Source organism: Wyeomyia smithii, chromosome 3 (genome assembly GCF_029784165.1).
Source record: "Wyeomyia smithii strain HCP4-BCI-WySm-NY-G18 chromosome 3, ASM2978416v1, whole genome shotgun sequence".
In the NCBI taxonomy this organism is placed as follows: domain Eukaryota; kingdom Metazoa; phylum Arthropoda; class Insecta; order Diptera; family Culicidae; genus Wyeomyia; species Wyeomyia smithii.
In genome coordinates this window covers 106137481-106163711 of record NC_073696.1, presented here as the reverse complement: position 1 = coordinate 106163711, position 26231 = coordinate 106137481, and the positions used below count along the sequence as shown (strand labels likewise).

At 38.9% G+C, this 26231-nt stretch overlaps 1 protein-coding gene across 7 annotated transcripts in view; it reads right to left on the bottom strand.

Moving 5' to 3' along the window:
- Positions 1-834: 834 nt before the first annotated feature.
- The window catches only part of LOC129732168 (uncharacterized), a 41101-nt gene continuing 15704 nt past the window's right edge, over positions 835-26231 (bottom strand). For 5 of the 7 annotated variants that reach the window (XM_055692745.1, XM_055692746.1, XM_055692748.1 and 2 more), the window contains 3 exons: positions 8588-8758; positions 2287-2754; positions 835-2220 (listed from right to left, as the gene is read on the bottom strand). In XM_055692745.1, the coding sequence (XP_055548720.1) occupies positions 1187-2220; positions 2287-2754; positions 8588-8720 (1635 nt within the window). In that variant the 5' untranslated portion in view covers positions 8721-8758 and the 3' untranslated portion in view covers positions 835-1186. The remainder of the gene's footprint in view (positions 2221-2286; positions 2755-8587; positions 8759-26231) is intronic. The other 2 variants (XM_055692744.1, XM_055692743.1) reach the window with 1 other exon arrangement.

Below are 26231 nucleotides of genomic sequence, written 5' to 3'. Positions count from 1 at the left end.
TAAAACTATGCCAAAACCGGTTTCGTATAATCACCGTTTTGAGCTCAGTTTTTGTCCGATTTAAGATCTGTTTTTTTCAAAAGATGGGTAAAAGGATGCTAATATGTGGACAAACTCTTAGAATTTTGATATTTGGCCTCAAACAAAATGGCGTCGAAAAAACCACAAAAATTACCGGTTTCTCAAAAATTCAAAATGGCGCCATTGTTGCCCCTTAAGTTGAAATATGTTCAAACTCAGGGAAATTTATTTTCGCATCAAACTTCATCAAAAAATCATACATAGGAGCCAAGGCAAAAAAATTGTTGCACTAGCGAAACATTAGACATTTTCACACAACTAAAAGTATATAATGCAACAATAAAATTACTGTTGACCATCTCAGCTTGGTTCATCATGTTTCAGATATGTCAAAATCGATCAGCAATTACTGCTGGCAAATAGCGAGGACTTGGTTGCGCACCTAACAGAAGCAGGCCAGTCGATGTCAGAAAACTCAAAAATAAGTACCTACGTCATAGAACCTACCTCATAATACAAAACTGGCCAGAGGTAACAACACATACAGTGCCTCCACAATTATGGGTCAGCAACAGTTATGGGCCACGTTGACTGACCCATAAGTGTAGAGGGACTGTAATTGGAACTTCTCCAGAGAATTTCATTTAGCGATACCCTTGGCAGAAGACAGGGATCTCGATATAATAGGGTAAGTAAGCGTAAGAGGAATAAATAATGATAGAAGTGCGGTATGCAGCAGATCACAACACAACATAGATTAAAGTTTCTGATCACACTGAGTGTGGAAAATAGAAACACATGTTGATCCTTCATCAATCAGTTTATTTTCATCTGTTTTTCTCGTTGCAACATTTTCTCGCTGAAAATGACACAGAGAGCTGATTGTACCTTCAAATCACTTGTCTCGTACGCAGAGAATTTGGACTTTCATATCTTAGCACCTATATGAAGCTTACTGTAGTCTAAAAGCTTACTTGTACTCGTTTCTATGTACAGATGGTCACATGATAGTCATACATTTTACCACGAAATAACAGTGGCGCGAATAAAAATCTAATTGCTTGAGTTCGACAATATTTCCAAACTTAACAATACATTACACTTGAACAACATCCCATTGCCATCGATGGTTTCCAGGTCAGTTTTATCTTTCAACGGTACACTCCTAGTACGCACCTTCGACGATTGTGGGTTTCACATGCAGCACAGACCCTTTGTGGTACCCATCGGAAGATCCTGAGCTGTGGCCAGCCACAAAAGATCCTTTCACATATATTTCCTTCCGCTGCTGTTGTTCTCTACGAATACTCCTGATGTTCCTACGCGATTTAGAGTCTTTGTCACCTTCGGTACTGTCGATGGAGTTTACTGCGGAATCCCCTCTCAATAGGTATCCCCCGAAGGAGGAATCTAGCAGACCAAGTAACGAATCAATGGCAGACTTTTCTGCACTGGATTCCTCGTCCGAAGAGAAACTCGATGTAGTCGTCGTAGGTTTCATAGTGATGTGGGGTACCTCCATTTCAGCTCCCGATTCACCACGATTGATTACGCGTCGGACTACGGGATCTTTGGAACCCACGACCGGAACCATCTTCGGAGGCAACATGAGCGTGTTGTTGTTGTTTAGTCCATAAGTTTTAACTTTCGAGTGACCTTCAATTATAAGGTATAGTGGGGCGCGGTTAATTTGTTTCGCCGGTTGGCTATAGTGGGAAAACAACGAGTCGGCTGTAATAGCTGGTGGTGGAGCAACCGTTGTGGTGGTGGTAGTGGAAGAGGATGTGATAGCAGTAAGAGGAATACGTGTAGTTGTCATTGGAGCAACGAACGCAGCTGGTGTCACGTGAGGAGCTCGGATCTCTGTGCTTACAGTCGGAATGACGTGAGATGTTTCCGAAGTTAAATACTCAATGGTTTGTGGTTCATGAATGACGGTTGTTGCCATAGCGTTTATACTTTGAGGATTGTAGAATGTCGATGTATATTCAGTAATAGTTTTGGTTGCGGTGGATTTTGTAAACGGATAAGCTTTTTCATTTTGTAGGATTGTGTGTAGGATAGGTTTCCTATAGCTGCCATCGCTGGGAGTTGTAAGACGAAGAGTAGTTGTAAACGGTTGATTAAGATGCGCTTGCATTGAGTTTTGCTGTTGATATGGAACCATTTGCATCATCGATGGTTCCGTATATTTTGTCCCTGTAATTAGTTAAAAGAGTTTGAAACCTGTGTAACCTAGGAAGTGGAAGGAATATAAAACGATACCCGAATACTGATTAACGAAGCTGTTAGCGGATTGTGCGATAGGACCAACCGGCTTATAGCGGAATCCTTCTGCCTCAAGGCGCTGAGATTGATGGGTATTGGCTTGGGTCCAAAAATGTCCGTCATTACTGTCCTGCTGAAGATGATTGTTGAGTGGAGGCGGCATTAGTACCGTTGGTAACTGGTTGATTTGGTGATGATAGTAATTGCGACGGAGTGGTATGTTATTACTCCACCCGAGCTGTTGGTCAACTGCCTTAGAGCTCGACTTTTTGGATGGTACTCCTAGAAGTAGTATGTCACTATTTTTATCCTTGTTAGCCATGTTTTCTGGCCAGTACCGAACTCGTTCTAGCACAGGTGGACTGTAATCGTAGGTTGGATCGTTCTTGAGAGGATCGCCTCGACCAACGGGATGCCATTCATTATATTCCATTCGAGGGGAAAACATCGATCGACCATTGTTTTCTGCAAGATTGAAACAAGAGAAAGAAACGTTATTAAGAGTACAGGAAATTGTTGTCAAAAAACTTTGTACACATACCCTCCCACGAGATAAATTCTATTGCACCGCTGCACAGTGGTACGAGAGCTCAAAAACGTGAACTTAATTCATTTCCTCTTCAAATAATGGTTTTATTGACATACTATCTTCTGACGATGTTTAGTATATAAAAAAGCTCAAATCATGACAAAAAGTTTTAGTTCGAAACACAATCGCTAGTGGCGCTGCCCAATCTAACTTCTCAGTCTAACATTTTAGAGAAATTCAGCAAAGTAATAGATGAAGTTCTTACAAAAAAACTTTACCGAAGACACTTTTCTTCTAACTCTTCTTGTTTTGGATATATAACGTTTCCTATTAGACTTGTCTTTAAATTAGTTTTTTTTTCAAATATACAAAAAACTGTAACATTTAGAAGGTGATAATGTTCGGCATTAATTTGTATATCATTGAAACACACAACTTCGTAGAAGACACAAAAAAGTAGCTTCCACACAAACCGAGTTATTGCCAAAAAATGTTAAAAAAGTTTTTGTACACACCAAAAACACAAAAAAGCAAAAACTAGCAGACGAAACCTGCACAGAATGACATACTATCTTGATAATAAGTCCCTCTTATAATTAAACTGGCTGGAGAAACATATGATATCTCCTATCAGGGAATTGTAATTCTGCCGCGATATTGGTGGGAGGATCAAGGTTTCGATAAAATTCTCTCCTCTTGACAAAACAAATCCTTACAAGAGAACTAACCAGAGAATCACAAAAGATCAAATGTTTTTGTTCGCAGTGATGAGTCCATACAAAGGAAAATGTGTAAATAAGTAAGTAAAAGCATACTTTGTTTCGATGTTTTGGATCTAAAGATATCATATTGTGCTATTGGTGATTATGTTTGTATTGAAAAAAAAAACATGAATTTTCAGAATATTGAAAAGAGAATAACTTAAGCAAAACGGAAAAGTGGTTTGGCGCGCTCACATCACTCACTCTTAATACGGGTAGCGTTGTAGTAGAGATATGAGTTCGGGAGAATATTGAAGAGAGAGAGAGAGAGAGAGAGTTTTCTTGCTTTCCCTAGCGATATCGCTTACCGTGCAACGCACGTGCTGTTTGAATAATCCGTAGCGTGATTCAGTCTACGGTCAATTAAAGAACAACATTAGAATTGTTGTTTATCGCAAAACATAAACAGAAAGGTGGAATTTTATAAAATCTTATAAAAAAGTAACATCTCCATGAAGAGTATGGCTCTAAATCACAAAATCTTATCGAAAACTCATTAACTAACTTCTAACTAACTAACATTTAACTTTCTAACCCTTTCAGATAGAGTTGAACGATGTTCTATAATGTTGTAGCCCCGTCAATTTTGCGTAACATTGTAAAAGAATTTTTTTTTATATCTTTCAATATAACCCATATAGAGCTATTTTATATCACAACAAATTACATATGCCGCCCTAAAACTCAAACGAGAATAAAAAAAAAAAAAACAAATAATATTAAAGCCATTCACTCATTACTGTGAATTTTGGTACCCTTGGCCATTTCATTTATGCGACAAAAGCTCCCACCCACTACAACGCGAACGTTAATCGTGCGCCTCCTTTCACTGTTGAGTCGATGGAGCCGCCAATTACATCGTTCTAGGGAACGAGCTTAGGGGTAAATGTGGATCTATATCTCGATAGTAACACTGGTCGCCAATAGCGAAAAAAAGCTGCCCTAAAGCTCAAATTGGTAATTCCTGTGAATTCTGGTGCCCCTAGCCATTTCGAGTCACGTGACAAAAACTCTCACCCACTCCAACGCGGACGATAACCGTGCGCCTCCTTTCACTGTTAAATCGGTGGAGACGCTAAGTTAATTATTCGACAGCATTCTACACTGTAAATAAAAATCACGTCAAAGTAAAGTGATTTGCAGTTGAATTCGCACTACTTGCCTAACATTTCAGAGTTGAATGAAAATCTTTCGAAATATAATAATACAAAGAACGATGAAATCAACAGCAAATCACTTTATTTTCTGTTGATATGTTCATCTTTGTTGATATGCTTATGTTTGAAGTACGGAATGTCGGTCAGTTGGATAATTATATAAATTCACAATAAATTCAAGAGACTTCTGTTTATTTTAGATTTTGACGTGGAACTACGTCTTTGTTTTTTCTACACTGGTATGCATTCTGTAAAATTGGTAATAAAACTGTCAAATATTGCGTCAAATTTCAAACGATAATAACAGCATAACCACATGATGGATAACAATAACCAATACGTTGTTGGATAGATAAAATGTTCAACAATTTTGTAGTACGCTAGTTATCTTTATTTTTATTGCAAAGCGGTTAAAATCGATAAAAAGTGTCAAGGACAAATTTACGCAAACAATGACCCAATCACGTGCGAGCATTCCTGGCACAGACGTCATGAATAGACACTGTCCGTGGTATTCTCTGTATCAATATTGAAAAAAAATTGACAGAGTCGCCCCGTTCCTTGAACAATTTCTAAACCTGCTATTAGAGTGTAATAGAAACCGATGTCTTGAAAAAAAAAAACATGCTGGTAAAAGCAACAGTAGTATAGAGTATGTGTGAAGCAGAGTGCCGCTAGTTTCTCGTTGTCTATCATTGCAGCGGGCGCGACTTCTATTCGCGTGCAATCAAAACTGCAATGCTGCTTCTGATGGTGATTGAAAGTTTATCTCATGAATATGATTACCCTAAAAACCATAAATTACTTAACAAGAATTGAACATTTTTGCAACGGTTATAAGATTTTTTTTATTTTTTATCTTCGATATTCACTAAATAATCGTGACCGACATAATATCGAAGTTCTTAAAAATACTAATTTATAGATGAGTAAAAGCCGGCGAGTGCTTGTGAATTTTTGGTCCATTTACTAAGATCAGAATCTTTCATTTACATTTCAACATTGTTATTTTTTTTTATTTTTAACTTTATAAATAAAATAATATACCTATAATAACTGTCTGCGTAGTACAGTGAATGTTATTGTTGGAAATTAAACAAACTTGTATAGCAAAAAACAAAAATGAATCTTTTTAAACATTAACTTCGTTGTGATTGTTAAATGTTGTTTGAACAAAAAAACCACTACAGGCTGAGAATTTCAATACGTAACTCACTGAACAAACTAATTTAATTTGTCTGTAATTACAGTAATCATTGCAAATTTTGGTCCATTCACTAAGATCAGAATCTTTCATTTACATTTCAACATTGTTATTTTTTTCAATTTTTAACTTTATAAATAAAATAATATACCTATATTAACTGTCTGCGTAGTACAGTGAATGTAAATGTTGGAAATTAAACAAACTTGTAAAGCAAAAAACAAAAATGAATCTTTTTAAACATTAACTTCGTTGTAATTGTTAAATGTTGTTTGAACAAAAAAAACACTACAGGCTGAGAATTCCAATACGTAACTCACTGAACAAACTAATTTAATTTGTCTGTAATTACAGTAATTCCAGTGTTTAGTCCCACGTCACCATTTCATACAACCCTAGGGCTGTATACTTTGTTGTATTTCATTTTTATTTTATCTTAGATTTTCAATTTAATAACAACATGATCCTAGAGATGATCCCTGTCCGATACAAATCGATTTCAGGATCTGTGAAAGCGTCGTTTTATTGTAATTTTAATTTAAAAGATTCAATGAAACTTACGCTTAAATAAATTTTTGATCTCTGGGTAAATGTGCTGCTTGCGCCGTTCGCCATCACCACTTTGTTAATTGGAATTGCAGCTGTAATTCAATTGATTTAAACAGTGGTGATAATACAAGAGATATTCATTATAATACGATGGTGATTTCCATTAACCATGGCGAAATCCAAACTGTTCATCTGCAAAAATTGAATTTTCGTTGATGTGTGACATCATCCTGTTGAGAATAATTCTCTCAAACAGTTTACTAATTGAAGAAAGCAAACTGATTGGTCGATAACTTGAAACCTCAGCAGGATTCTTATCCGGCTTCAAAATTGGAGTATTTTTTGCATTTTTCCATAATTTCGGAAACAATAACAACCATTAGTAACAACATGCTTTGATAGAGACGAAATATTTAGTAGATTTGGTTCAGAACTTTTAGGGAACTTTTTGAACTTTCGTTAAAAATATTGAAAAAGTTGAATTTGAAAAAAAAAATTTGAAAACATTATGTGATTACAAAAATCGGTCGCCTCAGATCTCTTATTTTAGATAGACCATCTAGTTGCCTTTACCTCTTCTCAGCATTTCGAAATGGGCACTATCGAAGAAAAAAGTTTTTTTAACAACTATTTTTTTCATGTCAATGGAACATTTCCAACGTGAAACAGTGCTGGACATGAAAAAGTTTTTGTTAGAGTTGAAAAGAAAGTGTCACTTTTACACCTCGAAAAGAAAAATAAACACTAAATCGGAGTTGATATGATGTTTGTTGCATAAACTGATCATTGCCTAAAATTAGATTGGCTTCATGAAAAACCAAAAAATTTCTAGATATTTTAATCAACTGTATACGAAAATATTCCGCCCTCCCCTCCAACTCTCCTAATGATTAATTTGTTGTCATTACCAGCGGATATCACCATAAACATTCTCTGCGAATTCATTCATTCACTCGCTTCGCTTGATGAGGTTGCTCTACCGTTCAGCTGGTTTCCTGAAGGCGCGCAATGGTGAATGGAGTATTTACCTTACAGTTGTATTTTTTCTGCTATTAGGATCGCATTACTCTTTTCCAGCTTCGTTTCTTTACCACACACTTGGCTAAAAATCATGTAGATGGGGGAAAAATTCAATTTATCTGGCATAATAATCTGTAGATTAACAGTTAGCTTAATTATATTTGCCAAACTCCAAGAAGGTTTTATTAGCTAATATTCATATAATTTATATTCAAAATGAGAAATTTGTTATGATACCACCCGTTGTTTAAATGATTAACACATTATTTTTCAACTGATTACTTTAACTATTTCTGTCGCCGGCTTGCTTAGTGTGGCTGTGGCCGTATGGATGAATGAAACATACCAGACGGCAGCATTAGTGTCACTGGAAGTGAACAAAAACCGCACCGCATAAACACATAAAAGGTTAAATAGCTGTCCACCGCGTGCATCTGTTTAGAGACCGACTGTTGCTTAGCCACGCTGCCGGCGGCGCAGGTTTTGCACTATCGATAGATAGTACGTTTTGCGTTACAAGGAGTGAGCCATCTGCCAGTTGAGAAAATTGCCCGAGCCAGCAACGTAGCTCGTCTTCATTATGTGTGTCCTGTGTATGCGTTTTTTGCGGAGGAAAAAGTTTCACTCATGAAATCAATAAAGTGTTTAGTTGATTATTTCCAGACGATAGGCCAGCAGGTATCGGGGTTCAAGATTTGCGGTAAGTTATCGTGAATGGATATTCGGTTGCGGAGAGCTTTTTGTTGTTGAAAGATGATTTTCCAGTTTGTTGTGGGGTCATATGCATCTGTATTGGCAGAAAAAGTTTTTCTCTACCGGTAGAGTTAGGTTGATGCTTTGTTGCTTTGTTTGTAACGAATTCAAATTAGGTATTAGCAATAAATGTAAAATAATTTTGAAGTTAATAATAGTAATTAGTGAACTAGGAATATAAAATAATCGCCAATTAATTAGCAATTTTACGTTTATTGCAAATTGCTATTCAACCAGAATTGGACAAAAGCCATCTTCTTTTCATATAAACACTTAGTGTGAATTACAGCTAATGTCGTGTGAAGCATTTCACACGTATACTCACCTGGGGGCAAATTTGATGAGGCGCTTCGACTGACCGGGCGGGAGTGAACTCCACCATGCGGCGGATCGCTGGCATTTGACCGGTGGATGAAAAATATCAGTATAAATATTAATTTGTAGCGTTGCACACTCATGGTCGGCGCTCTGGTTTACGATGACGGTTTCTGCTATTCTGGGAAACGAGCATCGCGGCACAGAGAGAAAGAAAGAAAAACGGAGAGATGAAATTTAATTAACGATATGCTTCATTGCTTCGGCTGCCGGAAGATACAGCTAATGAGGTGTTAATGGCTACATATCACTGAGTATTAGTCTATTTTGTAGTTGTTCGAACGATGATGGTTGGTTGGTCTTCGAGGCAGATTGATAAGGTGTGTTGAACGGATGAGAAAAAATTTTGATAAAATTTTGCAGGATCGAAGTACAACATACAAAAATATTGACGCTATTTTGATGCTAGAATAGATGTATTAATTAAATTGAAAAAAAATTTAAGGATTGCGTGTGTAACTTGATTATTTTTGTAGAAAAAAACTAAAGGTTTAAAAAAATAAATAACGTAAAAAAATTGTAACTTAACTTTTAATTTCTTTCTATATTTTTTAATAAAAATTCCAGTGATTTGACTAGACGTTTAGTGAATAGTTTTTGAACGTGTGAGAGTTTAAAATAAAATCTCATTTTTCACATTTAATCCAGAAATTTCCTTACAAAAATAAAGGAGGCAGTAATAATTATTAAAACTGACTCTCGTATATTTTATTGCCACCTAACATAATTTTCAAGTTTCTTGTGTACTGGATTGTCCTTGGAGTTATTCTTGATGCCAAGCTAAACTGGAATGCACATCTTGACTATGTAATCAACAAGGCGGTTAGTGCATGATGGTTATGCTCCAAAACCGTTGGAAGAAAGTGGGGCTTGAGACCGAAAATGGTGATGTGGATATTCACATCTATTACACGTACAAAACTGACCTACGCTGCGTTAGTGTGGTGGCCAAAAGAGTCCACCGCTAGAACAAAGCTAGATAAAGTTCAACGACTTGATGCAATTTTTCATCAGTTGCCGTTGTACGAATACGTGCAACTAGGAGCAGAAAAGAGTGTCTTGAGGCTCAAAAAAACAAAAACTTATTTTGTGGGTCACCTGACTATACTGAACTTTTTTAAAAGAGGGCCAGTGATGAGTATGAATGGAGACTAGATTGCACCTCAGGACAGTCATGATATTCCCTACAAGGTATGCGAAACGTTGCGTACAGACTGGGAAGTCGGAGTTCCTGATGTCCGTCCCGGTTCAACGATATTTTTCACAGATGGCTCAAAAATAGCTACAAAAACTGGTGCAGGAATCTTCGGCACTGAAATTAATGTTTTAGTGGCAATGAGACACTGGCTAACAGTGTTTCAAGTCGAGAGTTTTGCAATCCTTGAATGTGCGAATGTGTGTCTGACTAGAAAATACAAACATGCAAGTATTTGTATTTTTTCTGACAGTAAAGCAGCGCTAAAAGCACTTAATGCTTATAAATGTACATCCAAGATTGTCTGGGAATGTAATCTCACATTGCGACAGCTATGTCAAACAAACTCAGTAAATTTGTATTGGGTTCCAGGACATTTGTGGCATTGGTGGGAATGAAAAGGCAGACGAACCTGCAAAACAAGGATCTAACTCACAGTTTATCGTCCCGCAGAACCTTTCTGCGGTATATCAAACTGTGCAGTGACAATGGAGCTTAAACGCTGAAAGGAACAAAAGGTGATGACCAATTGGTTGGATGTCAAAAAGTGTTCCCAATCTAAAAGATTTATAACACCAAACGAGAATCATTCGAAAAAGCTCCTAGAGCTAAACAAAAGAGCTTTTTGTACATACGTCGGCCTAGTAACGGGGCACTGTCCGAGTAGATATCATTTAGAGAACATTGGCCGGGTTCAGGATGATATCTGTCGCTTTTGTAATAAGGAAAGCGAGACATCGACAGAATAGTATACCTAGTTAGCCGTGACGTAGCGGATAACGGTAGCAGCAGCAGCGGATTGCGCCAGTATCAGCTGGCTTTCCGAATTTGCTTTCGGCTTAAACAAATCACTTGCCCTGTTGATCACATATCTCAGCATCAGCGCGGTTCTTTTGAAGATTAATATGCTTTTCGAAAGATCTCGAGCGTTAGACTTTGAAAATTAATGCTTTCTTATTCTGTTCAGTCAGTGAAATGTATTTTCATATGCGAATTAAAAGCCGATAGAACTTTAATATCCCGTGACAGATATAAATTTTTTCACAATCTCGTTAAGGTTCCCGATTACAGGCAAATATTTCGTACTCCAGTACAGAACCAAACGTGCAAAGTGTTGTATTTTTCTCATTCTCCCAGCGTTTATTCAACGAAGAGTTTCTTGATTCGAGCTAGCAATATTAGATTTTATGCCTCATCAATCGTAGTTCGTAGTTCTAAATCGGCCATGCGATCGTGGCCTGGAAACAACCTTCTATTGTTTTTATTCTGTTAAGCATTTAAAAGTGTTTTCAGATGTTTTAAGCTATTTTTTATACATTTTACATTAAAATTGATATAGTTTTTCTTTAATTTGGTGTTAACTCTGGTTAATTTTTTAACGGCTTCGTTAGGTTATCACATACTGATTTGAGATCGATTTTTTACCGATTTTTTAAGTTTAAGAGGTGTTTCTTTGTTCCTTTGAACGGTTTCGTTTCAAAATGAATATAATTTCTGTTGTGTCTTTTCACTGTTTTACCGTTTCGAGCATTTTGGCTGAATTTTGATCATTTCATTTTCTAGTGGTTTTGTTTTCTAGAAGTTGGAGACATGTTTAAAATTATTTTAAGCCACGTTCGAAGCCATTTTTTTAGTTTGTTTTCCTCAGTTTTTAAGTGCTTTCTGTAATTTCAGGGTGAATTTTTTAATTATTTTGCTTTCCATTGGGGGCTGTCTCCTGACTGTCGGTTGAGGATGAAAAATATCTTTAAAGCTAAACCGGTTTGTTTGATTGGTATAACGTCTTCAGCAAAGTTGTTTTTTCCCAAAACTCAACTTTCTTGGTTTTCGTTTCTTTACAATCGAACAACCATCAATGCTAAGCTAACCTCTCTTTTATTTATGAATTTATGAATTTATGAGCTTGTTGAGATATTTAATTCAAAGTATATATTTGTTTTCTTTTTTCTCTGACAATTTTTTTCACAGTGTATATTATTTTCGGAAGGACAAAACAACGATAAAAACTTAATTACTAGTAGTACAAAATGAGATCTTCAGCCTGCGCACATAGGAGTATTTCAGTCAAAAACCTGGCCAAAATACGAGAAAAATAATTCAAGTTTTTTGGATTCTCTGATACTCACTACTTTGTATGTAGGCCATCTTGAAATTATCTGAGTTGTTTATAAACTACAGTAACTATCATAACCTTGTTATTGATTAAAGCCCATGAATAAGTCACAAATTGTAACTATAAATTTCTACTCATGTTATTTTAACTTTAAAGTGATTCTTGAGCGTAAATTTAATATGGGCGGTAACAACGAAGGTATGATAAGTAAATTTGTGTCGGGAATGTGTTGTATAGGTTTAAAAAACTTGTTAAAAACAAGGCATTGCCATAAACGTGTTTTTCAGTTTTTTTTTGATCGACAATTTTTTACGAAAAAGGATTTTTGTTTGGGCTCCCTGCAAGTCCCAGCAAAAACTCACCCCCCATTGGAAAGGTTATGTGTTTCTCAATAAGTACCAGAAAGAAAATCTGCCCCATGCTCACCCATTCGTAATTGCGACCAATGCGAAGTTGGAACATTCAGATTTGCTGAATTTTTGTTTTTATTGAATGAGTGCATTTATCATGCCTTTGTCATACATCGATTGTAAAAATCTGATTAATTTCTTCAGATTTTGTGATAACTTGCCGAGAAATACCCTATTCGGCTTGATTGCGCAATGCTATGAACATTCGATATTTAAAAGTTTATGATTCTGGAGGAAAAACTTACAGAAACCCTCAAATGTCACCAGAAAAGATCAAAACAATGATCGAGTGGTAAAAGTCTCACAAAAAAAAACCCCAAATGTCCTCCAAGAAGCACACGACCTTAAGATGTCAACAGAGTTGCTTCAAAAGTTAGTTTATATAAAATAGACAGCTTCGAAATATGACAAAATTGGTATAGCTTAACCATAATGTTGTAAAGTTGGTCGGAAGATTCGCATTTATGCCGTTCAAGCAAAGGATTGATGGCAGTGATCGAAGCAAGAGACGCAAAACGCAAACGAGAAATTACACCAATGGATGAGTTGAGTTACGTAGTTCCCATGACATAGCAGAGAGAAGTTGATATATCACTGCTAGGTGATTAGATCTTGATGAAATCTTGTTAATAATAAGTTTATATGTCTAAATATGAAGCTCAACAGAGATAAAACCACGTTAAGACACATTTGCTATCTGAAAACTCATTAAAATAATTTTGGCCAGGTTTTTGTTCTACGTACTCCTATGTGCTACGGGAACATTTGTGCAAAGTTTCAGTCAAATAAAAAATGGTCGATTAAAATCATTGCTCTTTGTTGCTTGAAATTACTCAATTGTGTGACTAATAACACTGAAAGACTATTCCAAGTTGGGATTAGGATAGACGATGAAACCATTATAGTATATTAAGGGCTGTAGCAGACGCAGGGGTTGGCGAATGGTTGGACACGTGTCACTTGAGATCCTATAGTGGTCATTCACCTCTGTCCAGCAACTCCTATCCCAACCTCCACGTGGTGCCAACCGGGATACGAGTAACCTTAGCGGAGATCGGGTAACCAACCCCGGTGGAAACTTTGGTCGTATGCTGACTGGGAAGGGGGAACGTACGCGGCTGATTCCCCATGTTAGGGGCGGCGTACAACAGCGTCTGATCCGGAGCGGGCGGTTGAATCATGAAACGCGGTGTCTCGCCAGCTATATCAAAGACGGCAGCCCCGTCGCGAGACTAGGTATCGCAGCCCTAGTAAGGCAGCATACTGAATTTTAAATACTACGAACAATCCAGATATAAATACGGAACGGAATAATCGGCATGGACCTAGGCGAACGAAAAAGGACAACGATTATTGGAAACTCGGTACTTGGAATGTAAGGACTCTACTCGAACCGGCACGCGCACGTATCCTGGCTAGAGAGCTGCGGAAGGTGAATGTGGAGGTTGCAGCTATCCAAGAGGTGCGGTGGCCGAAATCGGGAGAACGCGAATTCCGAGCAGTAGATCCTATTGCGGACACTTCATTTAAGTACCACATCTACTATAGCGGCGGCGTGAAAGCAGAAAGAGGAGTCGGTTTCGTGCTAATTGGAAAACAGATGAAGCGTGTCATTAGATGGAGGCCGATCAGTGACCGTATATGCGTGTTGAGAATTGAGGGCAAATTCTTCAACTACATAAATGTGTACGCACCGACCAACGAGAAACCCGATGACGAAAAGGAGGAGTTCTATGAGCTCTTGGAAAAGACATACAATGAGTGCCCAGGACACGATATAAAGATTGTCATCGGAGATGCAAATGCACAGGTAGGGCAGGAAGACTTCTTCCGCCCCGTAACTGGTAGGGAAAGCTTCCACTCTACTACGAACGACAATGGCCTGAGGCTTGTAAATTTCGCTGCAGCTAGGGGGATGGCTATATGTAGCACTTATTTTGCACGCCGGAACATACGTAAGCACACCTGGATGCACCCGAATGGAGAGCTTTGCTCTCAAATTGACCACGTTCTGATTGATGGACGGCACTTTTCAGACGTTACAGACGTGAGGTCGTTCAGAGGACCGAGCGTTGACTCGGATCACTATCTCGTAGTAGCCAAAATCCGCACCCGGCTGTCCAACGTGCTGAAATCCAAGGCAACGAGGAGGATGCAGTTGAACATCCAGGGGCTATCAACTGAAGGAGTGGCTGCAGAGTACTCGCAGAAAGCTGATGAACGGATTGAGGAAAGAGTTGAAGGGAACCTGAATGAACAGGGGAGGCACATCCACAGTTCGATCAGCACTACAGCGCGAGAAGTGTTGGGTACAACTGCCGCAGCTGCGCCCAATGAGTGGTTTGACGCTGAGTGCCAGCGAGTGACGGAGGAGAACAACCGCGCCAGGGGTCACACGTTAGCCACGGCTGTGACTCGTCAGAGCATGGGTAGATATCGAGATGCAAGAGCCGCTGATGAGAGACTCCATCGCCGGAAGAAACGACCGCATTGGGAGCGTATTCTTGCGGAGGCGGAAGGTTGTTTCTCCAGGCACGATGCGAGGAGCTTCTACAAGAAGGTCCACGGAATCAGGAATCAAAACGTGTCAGCCCCTGTCATGTGCAATGATAGGGAGGGGAACCTGATAACCGATAAAACAGAAGTGGCCAGGCGTTGGAAGGAACACTTCAGTGTGCTGTTGAACGGTGAGGGAAACAGTGGAGTCGAAAGGAGCAGGATGACTATTGAGAATGATGGTCAAGCTGTGGATCCACCATCCATGGACGAGGTGAAGAAAGCAGTGAAAGAGCTGAGAAACTGCAAGGCAGCCGGGAAGGACGGCATTCCCGCCGAACTCTTCAAAGTCGGGAGCAAACAGCTGTATCGTGCCATCCATCGGATCATGCTGAGAATGTGGTCTGATGAAGAATTGCCCTCGGACTGGTTGGAGGGTCTCATATGCCCGATCTACAAAAAAGGCCATCGCCTGGACTGTAGCAATTATCGGGGCATAACTCTTCTCAATACCGTATACAAAATTCTCTCCCGCATCCTGTTCCACAGACTGAGGCCGTTGCAGGAGACCTTTGTTGGCGAGTACCAATGCGGTTTTCGAGGGGGACGCTCCACGACGGACCAAATGTTTACCTTGCGACGAATCCTCGATAAATTTCGAGAATATAACTTGCAGACGCACCATCTGTTCATAGACTTCAGGGCAGCGTACGATTCAGTCAAGAGAAATGAGTTATGGCAGATTATGATTGAACATGGCTTCCCAACAAAGCTGATTAGGCTGTTTCGTGCCACCCTTAAAGGTTCTACATCAGGCGTCAGGATATCCGGTGAGATATCGGACTCGTTCGTGACGTTAGATGATTTGAAGCAGGGTGACGGGCTGTCGAACTTATTGTTCAACATCGCATTGGAAGGTGCTATACGGAGGGCTGGTGTGCAGAGAAGCGGCACCATCATTACGAAGTCGCACATGCTTCTCGGTTTTGCGGACGATATCGACATCATTGGTATCAACCTTAGAGCTGTGGAAGAGGCCTTCGGACCTCTCAGAAGGGAAGCTGCGATATTAGGACTCGTCATAAACTCTGCCAAAACGAAATACATGGTGGCTGGCAGAGTGCGTGGTAGTCCGTCGGAGGTTGGTGCTGCGGTGGTGCTAGATGGGGAAACGTTTGAAGTAGTCGACGAATTTATTTACCTGGGAACATAAGTGACATGTGACAACGAGGTTAGCCGTGAGATAAAGAGGCGGATAGCAGCCGCAAACAGGGCCTTTTACGGACTACGTAACCAGCTAAGGTCCCGCAGTCTGCAAATCCGTACTAAACTTGCACTCTATAAAACACTGATTCTTCCGGTGGCTCTCTACGGCCATGAATCATGGATGCTGAAAGAGGCTGATCCGCGAGCTCTTGGTGTTTTTGAGCGTAGGATTTTGCGTTCAATCCTTGGCGGTAAACTAGAGAATGGTGTTTGGCGCAGACGCATGAACCATGAAGTGTACCAGGCATACAAGTCGGCGGATATAGTCAAGTGGATAAAACACGGCAGGCTTCAGTGGGCTGGTCATGTAGCGAGAATGCCGGATGTCTGTCGCCTTGAAAGTAAAAGTAAAGTAAGTAAGCAGACGCAGGGATTCGTAGTTCGCTTAACAATTGAGCCGTTGAGAGCAAAAGTGGTACATGTGCCATTAAGAAAATTTTTCAGGAGACGCGGTAAACGAAAAAACTCAAATAGTAAATTATTTTCAACTTTTTTTTCCAACATAACTGCACTAGATCATTGCTGGAAAGGTTTCAAAGACGGTACAAACTTCAATGGAAAAACATGTACCACTTTTGTTCTTTGGGAAAAATAATGACAACCAGAAAACGTTGTGAGCAAAAGTGGTACATGTCCAGTCTGAGAATGAAGGATGCATTATAGCTCGCTAATCTTAGGACATAGAACATTCATGTCTTCAGCAGAGTTGTCAAGTGAACTCTGGTATAAGATATCAGATCTCCGCTTTTCTTTGATATTATGGTATAATATTGCGTTCTGCATCATTTATACAAAAATCCCAAAAGTAAAAAAAAAGCCACATTTACCAGTTTTACTCTCAACAGCTCATGTCAGACCTCGTCGCGTACATACCACGTACGCGTACATATTAACCCTCTAGTGCCCAATGCCGCCATTTGGCGGGCTTCAGTCGAAGTTCCGAAAAGCTTCAATAAATACTCAAAAAGTGTTTATAATGGTTTATAGTGATTTTATCGAAGTCCGTTTAGAAATTAATTTGGGCACTAGAGGGTTAATCTAACCATCGGAGAGGGAGTTTATTCTGATATCGGCCCGTTGGAATATTTTAGGCATTAATAAACATTATAAATCGCTATAACCCATTCGAATGCCGTTTTTTCTATTTTTCATAGAGAGAATGACAGCTTCTCGAAAAAACAAGGAAAATACTAGGACCTGTCCATTTAAGCAGACATGTAGTTAGTATATAGTTAGAGGAGCGAAAAATGAGCGAGCTGAAAATATGGAAAACTATACACCGTATCCAGACGGGACTAGGACCTATTTTTCCAAATTTATCCTGTTTACGGTAACTTCGGATCTTTCGAAGGGCTATTTGATGGCAAAGTTGAGTAACATTCTGTCATGAGATCATTTATTTTCGCCTGGGAGTAGTTTATAAAAAAAGTGGGACTGTTCCTAAAAATAACTCTTTTATTGTAGTTCCGGTTGGTCACGTGGTGGCCATCTTGGACCATATTTCGTTCAAAGATCATTTTACTTCTAGAAGTGATTTCGAAAAAAACAGGAAGCTTTAGGAACACTTTTAAAAATTGACATTTTACGCTAGTTCCGGATCTTCCGGTGAACGATATAGTGGCCACCCTGAACCACCCTGAATCCTGCAATCCTAGGAAGCTCTAGGATCACTTTAGAAAAATAACCTCAATTACGGTATTTCTGGATCTTCCGGATGGCTATCGGTGGCTTTCCTAAAGCCAATCCTGGGTCCAGTGTGTAAATATATATCATATCAAAGACATCAGACTGTTATCATCTAAATTGGCCACTGCATACAAGTTGATACTGAAATAGGTAAAATGCTTTCTATTACAAAATAGTCACGGGTACACTAGCGCCATGTAGTGAGAAATTTCCAAAGCAGCATCTTCATCTGAAACTACTGAATCATTTTACCAACTTTGCTGAAGGTATGACTGTTTTATATCCTGTTTTATATGTTTTAAGATCCTCGACTTACAATTCATCTAACATCATCCTAACTGAGTCTTGGCTAGATTCACAAATTCCCTCTGTCCAATTATTTGGCCCTGATTATACGGTTTATCGGACTGACCGATGCTCGAGGAATAGCACAAAGACAAGGGGCGGCGGAGTTATCATCGCTGTTTGGCGCTCTTTGTCATCCGCTTTGCTAGTTGAAGCTTCAGATGAATCACTCGAGCAGCTGTGGGTTTCAATCATGAATGGCGAGTCGAATTTTGTAATCGGTGCTATTTACATCCCACCTAATTTACGGAATGATGTGGATATTATTGACCGACATATCGCATCAGTTGATAAAGCTGTTAACTCGATGGGTATAAACGACGACCTTCTTCTGTTTGGTGATTATAACCGATCTGGTTTGACCTGGAGTGCGCAGCCAATGACCAATTACCTATTAGTAGACGCTTTGCGATCATCTGTTAACGTTGGCAGTTCTCGCTTATTAGACGGCATGGCTTTTTACAGTATGCACCAGATTAATTCTGTCTGTAACCCGAATGGTAGGTTTCTGGATCTGATCTTCGCCAACTTGCATGTTTTGCCTGCATGTTCGGTCACCAGTGCTCCCGTTTCCCTCTGCAATATTGATGTCCATCACCCACCAATAATGGTTACCGTCAACAGACCAGTTAAAGCACAGTTCACAGATGAGTTCGATCCTAACAGTTTCGACTTTCGACGAGGAAACTATGATGCTATCAATTTAGCATTGAGGGATATCGACTGGACCTCGATCATCCACTCTACGGCCGTGGATGAAGCCGTGTCAGGATTTACTGATATAATCCAGGACCTTATACTTCGGCATGTTCCCAAAGTTCGTCCCTGTCCTAAACCTATCTGGGGAAACAGGCATCTTACAAGACTCAACCGCACTCGAAAATCTGCCTTGCGTGCCTATCAAAGGAATAGAAACCCTTATAATCGAATCCGTTTTAATCGCGCTAGCCGGTCTTACAAAGCCCTGAACAGAAGTCTGTATGCGGCTTTCGTACGTAAAATCGAATACAACCTACGTTTGAATCCGAAAAGTTTCTGGAAGTTTGTCAATACGAAACGTAAGGAGGTAGGCTTACCATCCTCTATGTTTTTGCTCAACAGTGAAGCGTCCACGAACCATAACAAATGCGACTTATTTGCTGAGCACTTTTCGAGCGTGTTCAACAGCGAATGCGCTTCACCTGATGTTATTTCCGCAGCTTTGCCCCTGGTTCCTGGGGACGTTCTTAGTGTTGACATGTTTTTAATTACTCCTGACGAAGTTGCTAACGCTACATGCAATCTGAAACAATCTTTCTCCCCTGTACCAGATGGCATTCCTGCTGTTCTTTTGAAAAAATGCATTGTTAATTCAAAATCACCGCTAGCTGCAATTTTAAATCTTTCGTTACAAAATCATCAATTTCCCCGCATCTGGAAGGAATCGTTTATGTTCCCGGTTTTTAAGAAAGGCGACAAACGAAATGTTGAACATTACCGTGGAATCTCTTGCTTGTGTGCTTGCTCGAAAGTTTTCGAATCTATTGTTCATAATCATCTTATGTTCAGCGTGAAAAATTATATTTCAACTGCGCAGCACGGGTTTTATCCTGGCAGATCTGTATCAACGAACTTATTGGAGTTCACTTCATTTTGTCTTCGTGGCATGGAGCAGAGTCCTCAAATCGATGCCATCTACACGGATTTGAAAGCTGCTTTTGATCGTGTGGATCATGGGCTACTTTGTGCCAAATGTTACAAGCTCGGAGTTGCTGCTGGGTTGGTTGAATGGTTGAGCTCATATCTACGCCATCGTAAGATTGCTGTAAAGTTGGCTACATCGCAATCCGCTTGGTTCAGTAACAGCTCCGGTGTGCCTCAAGGTAGCATACTGGGGCCACTGCTATTTTCGCTGTTCATCAATGATGTCACTAAGATTTTACCACCTGGCACACGATTGCTTTACGCAGATGATACCAGATATTTTACCTTATCGAAACACTTGAGGATTGTTACAGGCTTCAAGCGCTTATCGATTTGTTCTATGACTGGTGTACTCGCAACTCAATGTTGATAAGCGTTCCAAAGTGTACCGTGATCAGCTTCCAGCGTAAAAAACAGCCCTTGTTGTATAATTACTCTATTAATGAAACAACTCTACATCGAAGCGAAGTTGTCACTGACCTAGGAATCATAATAGACACGCAAATGACATTCAGACAGCATTATTCGTCGATTATAAATAAAGCCAATCGTCAACTTGGCATGATTTGTAGGATCGGAAAGGAGTTTGTAGACCCAGGCACTTTCCGCACACTCTACTGCTCTTTGGTACGGCCGATTCTGGAAACTGCATGTGTGGTATGGTATCCGTATTATGTTTATTGGATCCAGCGAATTGAGCGCATTCAAAAGCATTTCATACGAAGGATTCGCCGCGCATTGCCCTGGAGTAACCCTGACCATTTGCCGCCCTACGAAAGCCTTTGTTTATTGGTTGGTATCGCACCTCTTGGACAACGTCGCAAGGATATCATGGCCAGAACAGCACACAAAATTCTGACAAGTAGTTATGACTGCCCTGCTATTCTGACTATGCTACAGCTGCACTGCCCTCTCCGCCCGCAACGCCATCAACGACTATTGCAATTAAATGCACACCGCACGAACTATGGCTTGCATGAACCTGTTCGTCGAATGGCTTTAACCTATAATTTAAACGATAATTTTAATTTTTAATGTTGATCTACTATTTTACATTGTTAGTGTTGTCCCATTGTATGATGTTTCTACTTGAATTGTAATTGGTGCTAAGTATTTGTTCTAAAATGATGCTGGGTTTTTGCGCCGGCCTGAAACCGCCTCTCGCGCGTTTCAAGGCGGCTTTTCCCAGCAACATACACATACCTATATCATAGTATTACTTCATTAAGACTACAAGTCGGATGAACTGAAAATAAATAATAATAATAATAATGATAATAATAATAATAATAATAATAATAATAATAATAATAATAATAACAATAATAATAATAATATTAATAATAATAATAATAATAATAATAATAATAATAATAATAATAATAATAATAATAATAATAATAATAATAATAATAATAATAATAATAATAATAATAATAATAATAATAATAATAATAATAATAATAATAATAATAATAATAATAATAATAATAATAATAATAATAATAATAATAATAATAATAATAATAATAATAATAATAATAATAATAATAATAATAATAATAATAATAATAATAATAATAATAACAATAATAACAATAATCATAATAATAATAATAATAATAATAATAATAATAATAATAATAATAATAATAATAATAATAATAATAATAATAATAATAATAATAATAATAATAATAATAATAATAATAACATGCACGGATTGGACATGAACCACTTTTGCTCTCAACGAAATGGTGATTATGTTAATTACCAAAAATTATTTTGGCTACAACCTTGGTTTAGGGTATCAGATCTCGATTTTTCCTGGATATTCTAGTACATTATTGCGTTCTGTATCATTTTATGCAAAAACCCAAAAATTGGAAAAATTGCACATGTACCACGTTTGTTTTAAACGACTCAATTGGCTCAAGTCGTATCTTGAATGTAGAGTGCAGTTTGTGAAGATCCGGAGAAGTAAATCGAACTCGTTTATTGTTCACTCAGGAGTACCTTAAGGCAGTCATCTAGGCCAATTGCTGTTTGTGCTTTTGATGAATAAACTGCCAGATGTGATCTGCCATGCGATCGTTTCGGTTTATTTTTTTTTCCTCATCTATGATCGTTTCGGTTTATGTAGATGATGTAAAGTTGTTTCTACCTATTAAAAATAATGACGATTGCCAAATATTACAGAGCGATTTAGAAATTTTCGAAAGATTCTGTGATAGTTGCGGACTACTCTGCCCATGAAAGCATAAGAGTCCCATATGACTTTAAGGCAAATTTGAGTTTATACTGTCAATGTATCTAATTTTATTCAAATTTTCGTATGCCTTAATAAAATTTGAAAGTTTGTTCTGAAAAATACTGGAAAAATACCAAACCTTGTCTGTCCCATATTAAAAGTAAAGGCATACGAGTCCCATTATAAGTATATCCTTCAAGCATATGGAATGAGTGGAATTAAAGTGTTCAGTAGTGTGGCCTTACGGTCTGTATCGATTTCTCGTGAAATGTTTGATGATGATGATGATTGTAGACTCTATGTCGAACGAGGTTTCATCTATCAGCTCTGTTGAAACCAAACCATCATATTGCAATTCATATGATCCAATGTGGCCATTTCAAAAAAAATTCGGATTGAATGAACTGTTCACGACATACGCAATAAAAAATTATAATAAGCCGTCCTAGAATGCGTGGAGACTGATATGCTTTTATTTTGTATATAGGTATAGAGAGAAAATAAAGGTAAACGAGTCCCATAATTTATTTCCAACACTGGAATTCATGCAAAAGTTCTTAGAACTCATGGAAATATATAATGTTCCACCTCATAAACATACAGTCGAATAAAACATACTTTTTGTCAAATCATAGTTATTTGCATCAAGTTCAAGACCAGAACTTCAATTGCAATTTTCTCAATTGTGAGCATTTCCATATGAAACTCTTATGCTTTTATGGGCAGTACATGTGAACGCGAATGAGTGTTTAGTACTGACTTTTACTAGGAAAGCTTACCCCGTATTGTACAATTATGCTTATTCAGATAAAGTTGTACCACGAGGTGAATATGTTCAACACACTGCAGCAGATCAACAGTATTGACATGAGTACAAGGAATATTTATTCTCTTATTCATTTATTTATTTATTTATTAATTTACAATATTTACGCAAAGCGTTTTCTTGGTTGCGCGGATAATCCTCAGTAATTAGAGTTCAAATGTATTCTGTGCCAAACAACAGCCATGAATAACAATAAAATAATTCAGAGTTAAAAATAAAATTCTCTAGAAAGGCTTTCAAACACACATTACTATGTGAAAACTAGATGGTGTTACTACGGTAAGTACTCCTGGCTTGTTTGCGATATATCTCCTCATTTAGAGCAGGCGATCGCCATTGAAGTCCAATCTTGCTTGCGTCAGCTGGCGGCTTGAGCGTATTAATAACTCGGTCGACCGACTGTATACGTACAAGCACTCAGCTGCTCAAAACAAGTGCTCTTCTATATCGATATCATAATTTGAATAGTTGCATAATGTGAGCTCTATTACAAAATTTGGGTGGAATTTAAAACCAATTAAATCATTAAGTCGAATCAAAACCATACGGCGCATTCGGCGGTGGAAAAAGTAAAAGTAATTTTCAAATTAAGCACAAAAGCCGACCGGCTGGGGATTACCACGACACGGCTCTATCTCCGGTAAGTTTTCGCTGGTGACTCCTTCACTGCTGGGAAGTTGTTTCTGGTGGATGGATAAGTGCTATCGGGTATGAATGAGACTGTGAGTAGCACGTGTAGTACGAAACGAGGCAACGAAGAAGATCGCTCTGGCTACTCTAGCGAAATTGTCCGATTGCATCAATGCTGCCCACGCGATGCGGAAGATGCGGTACATATTTGTAGTGCCAAGACAAAAATGTGGGCTAAGCCGTTGAGGTTTCGACATGGTTCCGTAACCGTGGCAAGAGAACATGAGCAGACAAAAAAAAAAAAAAAACAACAACAAATCAGTTGGCTACGCGTGATCAGCTTAATGTCAATCCCAAGTAACAATTCTGGTTTTATCAAAGTTTTATAGCGCTGTTTCGGCTGTATTAAGCGCTATAAAACTTTGATAAAACCAATATTGTTACTAGGGAATGAACGCGATTGGGTGGTTGGAATCACAATTCTAAATACCAATTTGATATTAACTTCGTGCAGCCCAAAACTCCGAAAACTTCATAATAAAAAACGAATTATTAAAGCTAGTGAAATAAAAACGTATGATTGTTATATAATACTGTTCAATGGAATTGTCTCTCGACACAACTTTTTGAATTTTTAACATTGAATCAGGAATTTGGTTTTTTTTCAACCTGCTGGTAATTGAACTCTTACTTGTGAAAATTTATAAAAGCAAATATTTGCGAAACCACAGCTACATTGAGTTTCAATTATTTTGCTGAGAGGAGTAAATACGTGCTCCGAATTTTGGTAAAATTATGAGGTTTCGCGAATTATCTTCCAAATCAGACATATGATATTTTTTTAGTGTGAATTTATTGTTTAAATCACTAAAACATCACGCTACAGGGATTACCCGTCACCGTAATAATAATGTTTTCATGCTCTCATGAAAGTAATAATCGCTATTTCGCATAAGTTCACGACGGTGGAAAGATCGCTTTCATTTTCTGTACCGAAACGCACAGCGGACAATCGCAGCTTTATTCATAATGCCATTTGCCAGATCTGCCCGCAGGGAACTGTTCATTCATTTATTCATTCGTTGGTCATGACTTTGCCCGCTGCTGATGATCCAGCAGTGAGTGGTCTCGTCTCATTTTTGCATGCCGAAAATGTACACGCACGTTTTAACGATTACAAATTTGTTTCAAGAAGCCGAACGACTTCTCTTGCTGATTAAGCGTTTCTTCCGGGTGTGCTAGCGGAGCTGGTTCATAATTGTGTGGGAGAAGGGCGTTTGGAGAAATTTGTGGAGTGAGAAAAAGAAGTAAATTTTTCTTAAAAGACCAAATTCGACATGAATCTCAATGCTCTATGTTTATATTACCAAAATGCTCTAGTATCGTACAAGAAACAGGGAATGCGTTTTTCGATATATCTCCTAAAGCAGTGAAGCTTCTAAATCGAACAGCTCCCCAAATCATGCTTCCCATACGGACGGATCCCACGCCGGTCTCGAAGCGAAAGTTGCGGAATCGCTCAACTGATCAGGTGAAATCATCTAAGTCAGCATCACACTGCTAAGGGGAAATCAATCCCGTTTGTCTTCCACGTTCAGCAAGCTGCTTACGTTCAGTCAGAGAATATGCGCGCTGAAGAGCCATTGCATAAAAAACAGCCAAACTAGAAGGAGGCCTGTCCAAATTTCCGCCATAAAGTCTAGAGCTACCAGGCGTTCGTCGCCGCGAATGATTTCCCTCCTGTGTGGGGCTGACCGCGCGTGTGGCACTGCTACGCTATGCGGAAAGTTAGCTGAAGGTAAGGCAAGCAAAGCTGCAATATGATTTATGATCGTGCAAACATCAACGCCTAGCGTCACACAATACGGCCGAATTCGAGCATGAGTCATCTTTTACGCTTCGATTTTTATAGAGTCGAGCGTGTGTATTCTGGCTAGTTTCGTTGTGGCGGTAATGGATTGTTGTTTCGGCTTCTACGGATGATTAGCGAAATCCATACACGAAGATGAAGCGCGAAAGAGTTCACCCGGGGAGAGGCTGTAGTTTGGTTGGTTGGGGTAGGTCCAGCTAATATTATGTACTGTCTCAAATTGCTTATTCCGGTGCAGACCAACGCGAGTTTCGTGTTAGTGTGTTGATGAAACTGAGCATGTTTTGTTATCGTGCAAAATGGTAGGATCAGATTTAGAAATATATTTTAGCATAGCATAGCATAGCATATTTGATCGCCCGTGTGTTGCCCGCGATTGACCAGAATCAGCTGAAATTGCACAAGGAACCGTCAAAATGGTGCCTAGGAGTAGCAAGCCATTCTCAGTGTACAAATTCTGGTGATCTTTCTTTTCACTGGTCAATAACGAAGCTGGCCACGCCCAATGCAGATCAATAGAGGAAGGGATATCGGGAGTGTTAGTTTAATACTTGTTGCTACTAGAGACCGAGGAATCCTCTGCATCATCCACAAGTACCAAAGGAAGGAATTAGTGTTAGTGGAAAGGAATTGATCTGGATCCATCGAGGTTGATGGTGCGATCTTCTCTACACAAATTCGCGCACGATATGGTTTCTTCTCGATCTCTGGGCAGCCGGCCACCAGGAGACGATATAAATAGAACCGCGCCACGATATAGTTATCTTCGGCAACCTATTAATCGGTAACAGTCTGTATCACACCAAACTTTGCGTTTAATGCC